Source organism: Phasianus colchicus, chromosome 5 (genome assembly GCF_987193195.1).
Source record: "Phasianus colchicus chromosome 5, bPhaCol1.hap1.1, whole genome shotgun sequence".
Lineage (NCBI taxonomy): Eukaryota > Metazoa > Chordata > Aves > Galliformes > Phasianidae > Phasianus > Phasianus colchicus.
The window spans coordinates 50,978,066-50,991,165 of record NC_143440.1 but is presented as its reverse complement, the minus strand read 5'-3'; the positions used below and the strand labels follow the sequence as shown (position 1 = coordinate 50,991,165).

At 43.8% G+C, this 13,100-nt stretch overlaps 1 protein-coding gene across 1 annotated transcript in view; it reads right to left on the bottom strand.

The window, feature by feature from the left end:
* The window catches only part of RCOR1 (REST corepressor 1), an 82,989-nt gene that overhangs the window by 11,379 nt on the left and 58,510 nt on the right, over positions 1–13,100 (bottom strand). The window contains exons 6-8 of the mRNA XM_031592965.2: positions 9,611–9,772; positions 6,927–7,045; positions 3,485–3,563 (exon numbers count right to left, since the gene is read on the bottom strand). Coding sequence (XP_031448825.2) covers positions 3,485–3,563; positions 6,927–7,045; positions 9,611–9,772 — 360 coding nt within the window. The remainder of the gene's footprint in view (positions 1–3,484; positions 3,564–6,926; positions 7,046–9,610; positions 9,773–13,100) is intronic.

The following is a 13,100-nucleotide window of genomic DNA, read 5'->3' as shown; positions in this document are numbered from 1 at the left end:
AAACAATATCCTGCACACTCTGCACAGGCTCAGGAGACATATTGGAGCAGTAATGTGGACAATTGTCTGTTCTCAACTTTTTTCATGCCTCTTCTAGCATGAAGAAATTCGTGAGAGATGATGCCTACGGCAAGCCCAGGAGCAAGAAATAACTACTATTGTTGTGGGAGATAGACCAGATTTCTTTTCTGCAGCGGAGAGTAGGAAGCAGGAGAAACCAGGCTGGCTTAGCTACAAACAAATGAGGTAAGCTCTGCACTCTGCTTCAGAAGTGAGCACTTTGATAACTGAGCCAGGTAAATTATTCAACGTGGTTAGATGTTTCAGGTTTATTCATATTTCATCTGCATACGGAATTTCACAGGATCGTGCAGTAATGTCTCCATCAAGTTCAAGCCATAAGGTGACCAACAGGCAATGCTGGCACTGCAAGCATCTCAGAACCTTCAACTTTATGTAAAAATGAAAGTAAGTTTCAGATGATTGTTTTACACTGTGCAAAAAAAAAAAAAAAAGTGAAGCTCATCCATGTTGTGGACAAAAAGCCAGAGCTCTAGCAGAATCATAGAATCACCAGAGTTGGAAAAGACTTCCAAGATCAAGCAGTTCAACTATTCCCTTACCACTAACATTTCCCCACTAAACCACGTCCCTTAGTACAACATCTAAACATTCTTGAACACCTCCAGGGATGGTGACTCCACCACCTCCCTGGGCAGCCTGTTCCAGCACCTGACAGCTCTTTTACAGAAGAAATTCTTCTAACATCCAACCTGAAACTCCCCTGGTGCAACTTGAGGCCATTGCCTGTACTCCTATCACCAGTAACACAGGAGAAGAGACTGGCCCCCATCTCACCACAATCTCCTTTCAGGCAGTTGTAGAGGGCAATAAGGTCTTCCCTGAGCCCCTCCTCTCCAGGCTACACAATCCCAATTCCCTCAGCAACTCCTCATAAGATCTGTGCTCCAGATCCATCACAGAATGGTTCTTGACAGCTCCAAATGCCTCTAAGCTCCAGTGATACTGCAATGGCTTTGAAAATTTGAAAGTCTACCACCTTATCTTGGAAACTCTTGCTTTCCTAGCCACAATCAACTCATGAAAAACAATAAAAATGCAGAATTTAGCAGTACTCCTCTATTCAGAAATTGCCGCTGGTACCTAAAACACTCCATACAAACCCCTTTAATACAAAGAAGGCTTCCTCAGATTTGATGGCTTAAAAAGGAAAGACCAAGCTCAATCCATGTAAACGCGTGGGATGAAATGGGAGGCCTTTCTAGGAGCAACTGCTTCAGGAAGAGATGTTAAGAAAGCAACCCTGACAACTGTATTATGGAGTCACCATCTGAGGGAACCTGAGCAGCTGCAGTAATACTGAAAGTACTAAGAAAAGGGAAGATTCCCCCTCCAATGATCCCCAAAAGAGGAAACACAGATGAGAGATTTCAGATACTCTGAGAAGTCCCAGTATTTCTTGACAGCTCATACAGCAAGTGACACATCTTAAAAGCTGAAAAACTGTCTCCATGGGGCTGGGACAGGGAGGTTCTTTACGGTAACAGTCTGGGGCTGCTGGTGCGTGGCTGACCAAGTCACTAAATGCAACTACCGGGAACAGCCCCTCTTCCCAGATACCTGCTCTCTCAAGGCGTTTTAAATCAGCCCCAGGCTGAAGTACTGCAAAATTGAATTAACTCCAATCAGTCAAAACTGGTTGTCGGCTTTGTTCCGGCCAGCAGTACAACCAGTCACTGTCCAGAAGAGCCCTCAGAAGGCTGCCTGCCCTTGCAGCCAGCGTGACTGCACACAGTTGCTGAGTTCAACTGACCTCTGAATTGGGTTAGAGTCATTGTGGCCTGGGGCAGTACCAAAGGGGGGCATTCAACTCCCATACAAGACTTTCTGCAAATGTCTTGATGGTAGTTATTTGCCATCTGCTCTGCTTTGGCCTTAAAGCAGAAGCAGCAAAGCTGGCAAAGAACTACTGTTCCCCCCCCCCTTCTGCAGCAAATTCACAGCAAGCCAGCATATAGAGAAGGAAGCAGTAATAAAAGGCATTGAAAGGTCTGTAACAGATGCAGTCTTTCAGAAAACGTAAAGTGTGAAATATTAACTAGAAATGTTTTTATTTAAAAAAATGGGAATGAGATGATATTATTAATTATTCACAAGACGTTCTGGACAGCCACAGTATGCCACTGATACTTAGCCAGGGAAGGATCTTTCAAGTTTGAGTATTGTCAAGGCTTTCAACAATTCAGCTTCTTGTAAGAATGAATGAGAATCTTCACATTAACCCTGCTCCTAGGAAATCAGAGACATGATGGTGGAAAGCTGTTTCTGGGCAGTCCGTGGAGCACTCCACGTGGGTAGAGAACAGACCACAGAATGCTATGATTTTTTCAGTTGCTTCCCTTCAGAATAATTTGTTAGAACAATTAATCTCACTGATAGTGACTGACAAAAAGCACTGCTCTAGGTCCTTGCTCTTGCCTGTTGTGCAGTCACAGTTTTAAATAATTTTAGTGCTCTTTTCCTATAAATAGCCTCTTTTAAAGATTATTAAAAAAATAAATCAGATGTCATTACTGAGAGAAAACAGGCTACAAGAAGCCAGCAGATGGAGTTACTTCAAGGAGAAGGCCTTAGGGTAAACGCCTTCCTGTAGCACTCACTCATACATACATACAACCATACTGCTGCTGAATTGCAAGTTTATTTTGTTCGGTGCCAAATAACCCACAAGTCACATGCCTGAAAATAAAGTATGTGCTTTCCAGATGAGCATCACGGAGTTAAGTTTTCAGAAGTGTATGTCTATCGGCATGGCTTCATCCAGAACTGTACACCAACTTATAATTAAAGCATCTCAAGTGAGGTTCAAGTAGTATGTTTTAAGTATAGTATTCTGCACGTAATGACAAGGCCTCTCTGCCAGACAAAAACTGTCCATACAAAAACTCTTTCCTTTATCATTCACAACTGTACCTGCAATCCTGGCATCACTGAAACCCTCAGGACTGTTCCCAAAGATTTCAGTAGATCAGGAATTTGCGTTACAGTCTATATCGTAGACTAACAGGAGTGTATTTATCTATCTAGAACAGTTTAAATTATTTATATCCCTTCCACCAAGCCATCCACGGAGGGACAGAAGTGCTCCTACTACATCTCAGCAAACAGTTAGGTTGCCTTCAACCACCACTGAGAGTGCTTCAAGCTAACACAGTCAACTCTGAACAGACTCCAAACATCCGTGTAGTACACTAGCATGTGCTGGTAAAGTTTTCAGATTTTCCATTTTCGTTCTCATTTATTTATACTTGTCTTGATCTAAGAACAATTCTGAAGACAATTCTTTTCTTGTATGACAAACATACAAAGCACAAATAAAGAAAATTAGATACTGTCAGCTTCTGCATCAAGCATTTAGTAAGTAAACACTTTCATTTGTACAGTAGTAAGAAAAGAGTTATACCTCCTTTTTGCTCTCCTTGTTTTGTTCAACTTCAATATCAATAGGGTTATTTCCATTTGTTTCCTCCATTTCATCCTCACTGAAAGACAAAAGTAAATAGTACTGTATTACTTTCTGAGGCTCTGCTTCTCCATAAATAACATACCAAAAAATGGATGGATGCAACAGCAAATTCAGCAGCTTTCCTTATATTTTTTCACCAGGGTGGGCTCTGCAATTTTGGTTTGTTGATTCCCTACCCCCGTTGCCCCCCATTTATTTGTTTCTTAAGTGAAAAAATTCTTAGTTGTAAAGATAATAGAGCCATTTATTTTAGAGAAAGACTTGAGTGGTCTACTTACGCAAAATAAGTCTGCTTGGGTGGAGATTGGACACATTAAATAGCTAACAAGTTTTCTTTAAAAGAACATCAGACATTGAGAATTCTAACTTCAGGCAAACCCAGACAGAAACAAAGATTTAAAATACCAGCAAGTAGTTCTAACACAGATTTCATACAACTCAAACGTTTAGCCAGAAAGATACGCACAAGATGAACTCCCTCAAGAACAAGCATGAAAATGTTGAGTTCTTTTTAAGTCACAATCTCCAATTTCATTCTCCTTTGGAAAAGAAAATGAGGTATCAGTTACAGAATAATAAAATGCATGAAATTGGGGCCATATTGAAAGTGACCTTGGCACACCTGGACAGTTTGGCTTCATTGGAATTTTAATCAGACATTAAATCGAATGTATTTTCACCATTTAGAGTTTTTGTACTGTACACAACTAAAGTTAATTGCACCATTTGGGATGATGCCCAGAAACTGAAGAAATAAGCTGATCTAATCAAAGCATTTTTTTAAATTACTATATATAAAAAAAAAAAGGTTTATTTTGTCATGTCAAACTTCACAGCCTGGAGGAGGAACTTCAGCTGGAAGAGGTATGTAATATCAGCACCAAGCTGGGCAGGAGAACCCAAGGGGAGTTGTGCTCAGTGCGGGTGTTTCTGGAGGAACAGGGAACAGCAGGCTGGCGGCTGCCACAGGTAAGGCAGGTGCTAAAGAGTATTCACAACAGTGGATCATGGCTGCCTCCTTGCAGCTGTGCAGATGTCACTCAAGGAATTTGCTGCTGCATGACTTGACGTCCATCACTATGAGGACAGCCACTTTACAAGCCACTCTTGCAAACCCCTGCTGACCCACAGGCTATTTCATTTGTACAGTCACGATTCCAAGGAACAAAACTCTCAAGGGCCTCTCTGAGATTTGCATGTACAAGATCCCTTGCACACAAGCAGCAAGAACTCCTGAAAACCTGGTTCCAAATGCACCGGGAGCTGTTTTCATGACAACCTAAAGAATAGGTGAATTTCCCTGCCTAGCCACAGAAGAGAAAGCACAGCACCTGAGCAAGACACCTCAGGCTGCCTCTTCCCTTAGCCTCGTCCCCAGCAGAGCTGCCTTGTGTTCTCACTTGGGCCCAGCTGTCAACCTTTCTGCAGAAACCAAACCCCACAGGCTTCACTGTGCTGGCAGTTTGCTCTCAAATTCCAACGAGTTCTCCAGACATGAGCTACATCAAAACCCACTCACTCATTTCTGCAGTTTTAGACAATGATCATTATTAACTGAAGGACATTCCTGAGACTTTGCCAACACACAGTGGCTCAGTATTACATCAAAACTTGGGTATCGTGAACTCACCCAGCTTTGCTCCCACACTCCACGTGGGTATGCTGACAAACGCTTGGATTTGTAGGGGCTTGACTATTTGACACAATGGAGGGGAAGAAGGGAAGCCTAACATCAAGCTGCAGATGTAATGCAAATTTATGCATTTCCAACCTAGCTGCCTTCCTCAAAGGCTCCAACATTACAGCACAAGGCTGCCCAGACAGTTCTTCCCCAGCTTCCTTGTGGCCAGAAGATATGGACCAGAGAGTTGTCTTTCCAAATGGCAGTGATTCCATTTATGAGCACAGAACATAATTAGAGAGGCAGTACAGAAAGAAAAAATCTTAAACTACACAGTACTAGACAAACACACATTTCTTATAACTGACATTTTTCCTCCTTACAAATTAGTAGGAAATAAGCAGGATGGGAAGAAGAAAATCAAGACAGCCTTTGCATTGAAGAACACAGTGAGGAAGAGAAAGCCAGGCCAAATATCAAATGAGCTGCCTGGTAGTTTTCTCCCCAGTCTTGCCTGTTAAACAAACACTGTTGATCTAGTGGAAAGATGGGAGAGGTTGAGTGACTCAGTATAGTACGTCTCAACCCTGGAAATGTCTTTCTTCCCCCCTCCCAAACAGGGCTCCGTCATCCAGCCCTGGAGCCAGCACACAGCTGGAGCAGCAACTCCTTGGAGGGAAAAGCTTTTACAGAACTTTGCCCAACTTAGGAGTTTTCCAAAGCCAGACATGCTTCAAGATTGGGCAAGTTTGTTTGCAAAGACATGAGCAGCATTTTAGCACAGGCACCTATATTAAGCAGACAGACCTGTTGCTGTTCAAAGGGATGGTTTTTCCCTCCAAACATCTCAGACCACCATGTTTCTCAGGCCTTGGAGCTCCAGAATGAGGCAAAATCACCAAGTGGCAGTAACTTTGCAGTTACCTCCAGCAATACACGAGACCTCTGGCTGAGCCACCTCTGTAAGTGGCACACAGGGGTACCCAGGAGAGTGAACTTGCAGAGAAAGCTGTACGCGCAGGAGTTAAAAGCTCACTAGCTAGTAAGCTTCCGACTACCATCACCCTCAGATCTCAATACAACCAGCACTCCTTGGGGCACCCCTGCCAGAGGGCTTACCCTAAGCTTTCCTGTGACCTCTTCTCAGTTGCTCAAATGAAAATGGCCTGACTTCATTTATCTCAGGGAATACAGCTTGGCCTGAAAACCTCACACACAGGTTTCCATGTGAAAGGCGGAGGAAAGGGGGTGCAGGTGCACATGCATGGGCTCAAAAGTGCTGCACTGCAAGCTATGCCCCAGTGAGTGCATGTTCTCATTCTACTGAGTATTACAGAGGAAATAAAGGCACGTTTCTAGTTTTTATTACTTATATCGTGCTACTTGTTTTCTGGCCCTGCTGACACCAGTGCCAAGCAGCTTGTAAACATCAATTTTAATTTCATTTTCTCCACCCCCAAGCAGTATCAAGAAAAAAAAAAAACCTAGCACGCTGGGATGGCGACCATTGCACCTAGAGAGCAACCAGGAATCGCACAGCATTGGTGAAGGGAGCACATCTAATTGCTGACACATTCTTTTTGCCTTTAAGCAAAGCAAAACAGGCATAGCAGGGAGAGGGGTGGGGGAAAAAGGCATGGTACCAGAAAACATAAGAAACTAGCTGTAGGATTTTCCCCTTACAAGCTAACAGTAACGTCTGAAATAGCCTAAAGAAAGGCTCTGCATTGATACACTGATTTCTGCTTGCAAACCTACCTTTCCTCACGTTCCCTTTTTTGTTTACGAGCATGACGGTCCATCACGCTAGTTTTAGTCCTTGTCTTCTTCCAGGAGTAGTAAAATTTCACCAGGCTGGCTATTGATTTGTCAGGAAGCTGTAAATTAAACATGTATCCTTTTATACACTTATATGTAAAGTATCCCCAGGAGTTCACATACAATTGGTCTGTTTTTGTCAAGGTACATCTGATCTCTCTACTTTGAATTCTCTCAGAATGTCAAGACAGACAGTTCTGGAGCCTTGCAAAAAACAAAACACTGTTTCAGGCTAAAGCCTACTACTTGTAACATTAAAATCTCTAAAGAACATCTCATCAAGCATTCAACCAACCAGGCCAGGTAGCTGTTTCTCTTCACATCAAGGGAACATAGCAAAAGCAAATCCAAAAAGGACCTTGAGAGTGAGCAAACAGTTTTAAAAGCTAACACGGGCATGTGGAAGCAAATGTAGGAATTGTTGAATTGCAGGCTATATCCCAAACAAATCTTTGTTATTGGGTTAAAAAGCATCACTCACATCACTCGTGTGATGAAGCATATTCAAAGGTCTCAGCAAAAGATGTTTTCAAAAGGTGAAACATTACTGTATGGTTAATTGAGGATATAGGAAAACCACAAGTCAGATATTTTTTTTGTCCTCTTACTGTAATGTCATTACCCTGTGGTTATGAATAAGAAGTCTGCCTCAGAATAGACTAAAGCTGCATTAACTCTGCTTGGGAGGTATTCAGCATGCATATTCTTACGCAGGATTTCTACAAGGTAAAAGTTCAGCCTTTTGCTGAATAAAACATGTTTTAGGTGAACTTGTGATTCAGCTCAGAGGGCCAGATGAGTGGGAAGAAAACAAAACTGAGCAACAGCCAAATTACTGAGATACTAGAGCTTAAATCTTCACTGGAGATAAGCTGGTTCTCAGACTGCATATTGACTTTAAGTCCTAATGGATCACACCAAACTACCACCCTGGCCCACAATTACACGCAGGCATAAATCCATCTGCTCAGGCCAAAATACACACTGTGCCTGCACAGCTATTTGGATGTCGGGCTGCCAATAGCCGTGCAGCAGGCTGCTACGTTGGAATTAGAGTTCCACAGAACAAACTCAGGGACAAGGCTGTTTGTCACAAACATCAGCTTGGCTATAAGCACACGCTAAGAGTGCCAAGACATCAGAATCAGCTCCGGTAAATAACGTAACTCATCTTCCATTCTCTGGCTTCAGCGACTCACTCGTCGGTTCCAAGCCGCACCGGTGCTAATGGGCCAACAGATATAAACTCACAACTAACGTGCTCCAGAGCCATTGATTCCTGTCCCCTGCTAAACACAAAGCTTTGTGCCATTTAATTCCTTTTATGCAGGACGGTTTTTCTGGGAGCAACAGTAAAAGAAAAATATACCTAGGGAACAGTGTACGAGCTTGGCATCCCTGTACTGGATGCACTTCACCCAGGGACAGCGTCATGTTTCTGCACAAAATCTGAGTTGTAATTTTTTTGCTCTGGCGTTAAACTAAGCAACAGGTCATATTCCTTCCTCCCCCACAGGACATCCCCCCTCCTTTTTTCCCCCTGAGCAGTAAATCAAAAACAGAGGAACACAGAAGAAAATTGCTTCAACCTTCAGGAGTCCACAACTCCTGAACTCTCCTGACTGCCTGCATCAGCTGCCCAGAGCATGCACAAGCCTCGAACCAATGCAGCTGGGTGCTACAGGACTGTGAGAACAAATGAACAGTGAGGGGACATTCAAGGAGGACACGGGGAGAACATGCCTCTTGTTCTGTCATCTTCTGTAAAAAAGGGACCTGACACTTCAGTGACCTTTCCTTCATGCTTGGGAGGTAGGTTAACCTTCAATAGGACCCGCAATGCAGGCCTTCACCCGCACCTTAAAGATGAACAAACTGCAACCACATAGGTCACAACCATGGTTGAAGGAGCACGGAGAAGAGTTTGGTTCCCACTCTGGTGGCAAACTAGTCAAAGACAGACTCAAAAAATAAAAATCTACATTCCATCATCTCTGTATTTCCAAAGGCAGCCTCATCACCTTTTGCTTGAAGTTGGGTTTTTGACACCCTGTCCCCTTTACCCATGCACACCCCAGCTGTTCCCTTTCAGGCAAAAGCCTACCCTTGAAGCTTTCAATAACAGTTTTTAAAATATTGTTAGAAATTGAAAGCAAAGGACTGAAATGATATACAAACCTTCACCACACATCCACTGACAGTCCCAAATCACATTAAGCACAGACTTCACGCTCAAAATGAATTCCTAAAAAGCAGGCTGCAAGAAAGGAGTCAACTTTGCACAGAGATAATCTTTACTCCATGTGTGGGTGGGCATGTGTGTACAGACCATGCTTGAACTCCAGCTGAGACAAACACTACTGCAGCACACAGGGGACTGAAAACCATAATTTCCAACCAATAAAAATTGCACAGTCAGAATTTATACTGAGCTGGCAAAGCACTTCAGGAAAACACTTCTGTATGGACTCCAGAAGCAGCGCTGTTTTTTTATTTTTTAATCTAGTCACAGTATTACTTTTCCTCCAATCTCCTGCTCTCTCTCAGAAGCGTTACGCAGCAGCTCGGCACTGAAGATTGTCCAATTGTCTGTTCTGCTTTTTCAGCCCTCTGACACTACTTACCATCTGCTGGATCCTGTGAAAGGTTTTCCCATGGAAACTGAAAGCCTGTTCAAACAAGACCTTGTCTTCCACTGTCCACTCATCTGGGAATGGAGTGAAGTTTGGCAGATCCGCCAAAGATTTCTCAATGTTGTGCTTGTGCCAAAAGAGCATCCCAAGAGCCTAGAAAGAACAAGGACACCACAGGGACAACTGCAATCACAAGTAGTATTATCATGTGCAAAGGGACAGCTACATGATTTTTTTCAGGCACCAGGTTAACCACAATTTTTAGTTCTCAGCTATGTCAGATGTGTGTGTGCAAGAAACATGGAATCTGACCCACATCGTTACACACTGAGCGAATTGAAATTTAATCAAATTATGGAGATAGTAAAATTAGAAAGGATTAACAGCTGAGAGACAGGAGAAGAAAAAACTGAAGTGATTCCAACTTTACTGATCACTATATGCACAGAAAAGCTAAGCAAAGCCACGAGGAGGCCACCTAAAAGCCAGACTGAACTTGAAGAAGCTTCTTGCCATTGCTAAACCATCACCATTTCCCACGCAGTCAGGAGGGCTGCAGGCTGGGAGTTGTTCTTAGTGGTAGGGGTTCTTCTTGGTTGTTTAGGGGCTTATTTTTGAGGGAGAGGGCAAGAAAAAGTGAGAAGATGGGTGAAAACACAGGAGAAGCACAGGGCAAACAATGTGTGCAACCCTGACTTGCTGCTAAGGTGTCCCCATCCAAAAGGAGAAAATAATCTCAATCATTTAGGGGCAGCTCATTTGTTTTTATCTGCTATGTCTCACTTTGCTGCAGCAGTCTGTGGAACTGAAAATCAGATAAGTATGCACAATACTTCACCACCTGCAAAAAGCCCCCTCTTGTATCCCCCAGACGTGCGTCCAAAGCCACCCCTCTCCCAAGGGCACGCAGCTCACATGCATTATGACACATGGCTGCATCTGGCACAGCAGTGACCACTGCGAGTCATTCTGGGAATGCCTGACTCTGCAGAGCTGGAAACCAGCCTTGCACAAGGGCTGCAAAGAAAAAACAACCCCTAACATGCTGAGTAAAACACCAGAGTAACCTGCTTGTCATATGCAAACTCAGTTTGGGTTTCACAGCCTCAGTAATCCCCACCTAGTAGTTTCATCCATTCCACTCAGAGCTACAAAATCACTCTGAATTTGGGGCTTCCCCATTATGCTTTGCTATGCAAAAAGCAGTTCCTTTTTGGATTCTTGCTTCACTGAAACTGTGCAGGGGGGCAAGACTACAATCATTAACCTTACACAAGATTTTGCCCTGACCCTGCTGGCCTTTCAGAGCTGTCAGAGCACCTTTCTTTCCCCCACTCACAAGCCCCCTTTTGCCAAGAGTTGGAACAAGAGAAAGTCTTGATCATAACACAGTTGCTCAAGGTGTCCCAGAAGCCACAAACTCAGTTACATCCATCCACTTTGGCAAGAGTGGAGCAAAAGAAGCTTCTCTGCAGGCATCAAGGACCAAGTTTCCAGTCTCATCATCCCCACCAACTTCAGATAAGCGATATACAAAACTTCCATGAGAGAAAGCAAGGGAAAAACATGAAATGAGCCACTTGGATGCTAAATACTGCTAATTACTAGTAAGGGCCAAGGGGATAGCTGCTTACACAAAGCAAATGAAATACAGAAAGGCTTTCCTTATTGCTGCAAGAAAGCAACATGCATTAAAAAAAAACATAAAGATGATAGCGTTGTCAGATGTATATGATAAGCCTAAGCACCAACAATATTCGTATACACCCCTCCACCACCATCCTCCCTGAGGAGAGCTCACTGGAGTCTCACACTCAGCTTTTCCAGCCTCCTTTGTCCCAGAACGCATGATCCAGGCTGGCAGAGGCACAACACACAGCCAACCCATTGCAGTGCTCCCAGAGCTCAGCACAACAGTCTGCCAGCACCAGTCGAAACAGGCTGCCCTGCTGAAGGCTGCCTTTCGCCTGCCCAGAGCTGGCAAGGCTGAGGGTAGCCCTAGCAGCACGGCCCCAAGCCCCCACCAGTCACCTGCTGGCAGTGGAGCCTACAGCATGGCGCTGGGCCATGGGCAGAGGAGGGACAACAGTACCGGAGTCACTCGCAGCATGGATGCAGCCAGTTGGATGGGAAAGCCTCTGGGCAGAGCTGGGTGCGTGCCCCGGACACCAGCCAGGCAGCTCACCATTCACTTCAACAAGCCGACATGTCTTCATCAGCAATGGTAGGCTTTGGGCAGGGGACACAGATGGAGGAATCTGTGTTATGGTGTTAGCCAAGCCACCTGCACGGTGGCTCGAGGAGAATGGCTGTCTGGGGAGGTGACTGTGGGAAGGAATACACCAGCCAGCAAAGCCCAAATGGCCAAATCCTAAAGCTCATTCTGACTGGCTTCCAGAGAGTATGTATGAGCTTTTCCAGAGCTACCCAGCCAACAGTGACTCTGATACCTGCTTAAGAGGAAGCGTCCCTCTTGGTGACACAAATCATCCTGATTTGAAAGCCCTGACGCTAGTCCCTCTGATACAAGGTAAGAATGTGCTTTGCAGATGGAAGACAGATCCTTCCCAGCAATTTCCTAGAAGTGCCTAGCTTGGCTGCCGAGTAAATATTAAAAGATCCAGGGCACATGTACATCCCAAATGACATGGGACACATCTCTAGAACACGAGTGCTAAGGAAGGAATGAGAATAGAGTTAGGAAGAGCACTTATACATACAACTCAGCTACTCTGTCCTGATTGGAAGTCCCCTAACTTCTACTACTATACTCAGAAGATAGGGGCCAAGGGGAAGACAGATGGGGAAGAGATGCTTGAGTGAAGGGTGGGAGATATCTATTTGCAGCATTTACAGGAAAACAAATCTGTGTTAGCCAAATACAGTTTTCCAAAACAGAAGAATTCAGTTTGTTTAAAAATCATAAGCTTCATTTTCATCCATCTCCTGGATCAGTCTACTTGGTGGACACTTCTCCATTGAAATCACAAAACCCTAAGGCAATCTCTTTTAGCAAATATTACCTATTATTTCCAGTACTAGGATATACCCAGCTCAATTGACATGAGCCATCCAGGGATTTTTTTCTGGATTTAAGTCGGCAGGCTTTTGGTGCTTTTTTCTTCCTTTTATTGCAATTTTCTGCTCTTAGAAACTATAAATATCCACTCTGATCATCCCTGATTTTGCTGAAAGTTTTTCTGGCTAACTCAATCCTCACATCCCACAAGAAATCTTTTTGAGGATGACTATCAACCACTGAAAGCCTGACTCAAAGATGACAGCAGAGTCATTTAAATAGAACCCCTGCCTGACCAAATCACTGGCTTCTATGCTAATGGCCTTTGCCTGAATTTCATGAATTTACAAGTTTTCTAAGAATCTGCAGAAACAGTCTGTAATTTGCTCATACAGTAGATCATGCGATTCCCTGCCTTACCTTTTCAGAAGAGTGTTAGTGAATAAGGAAACTCCAGAAAGG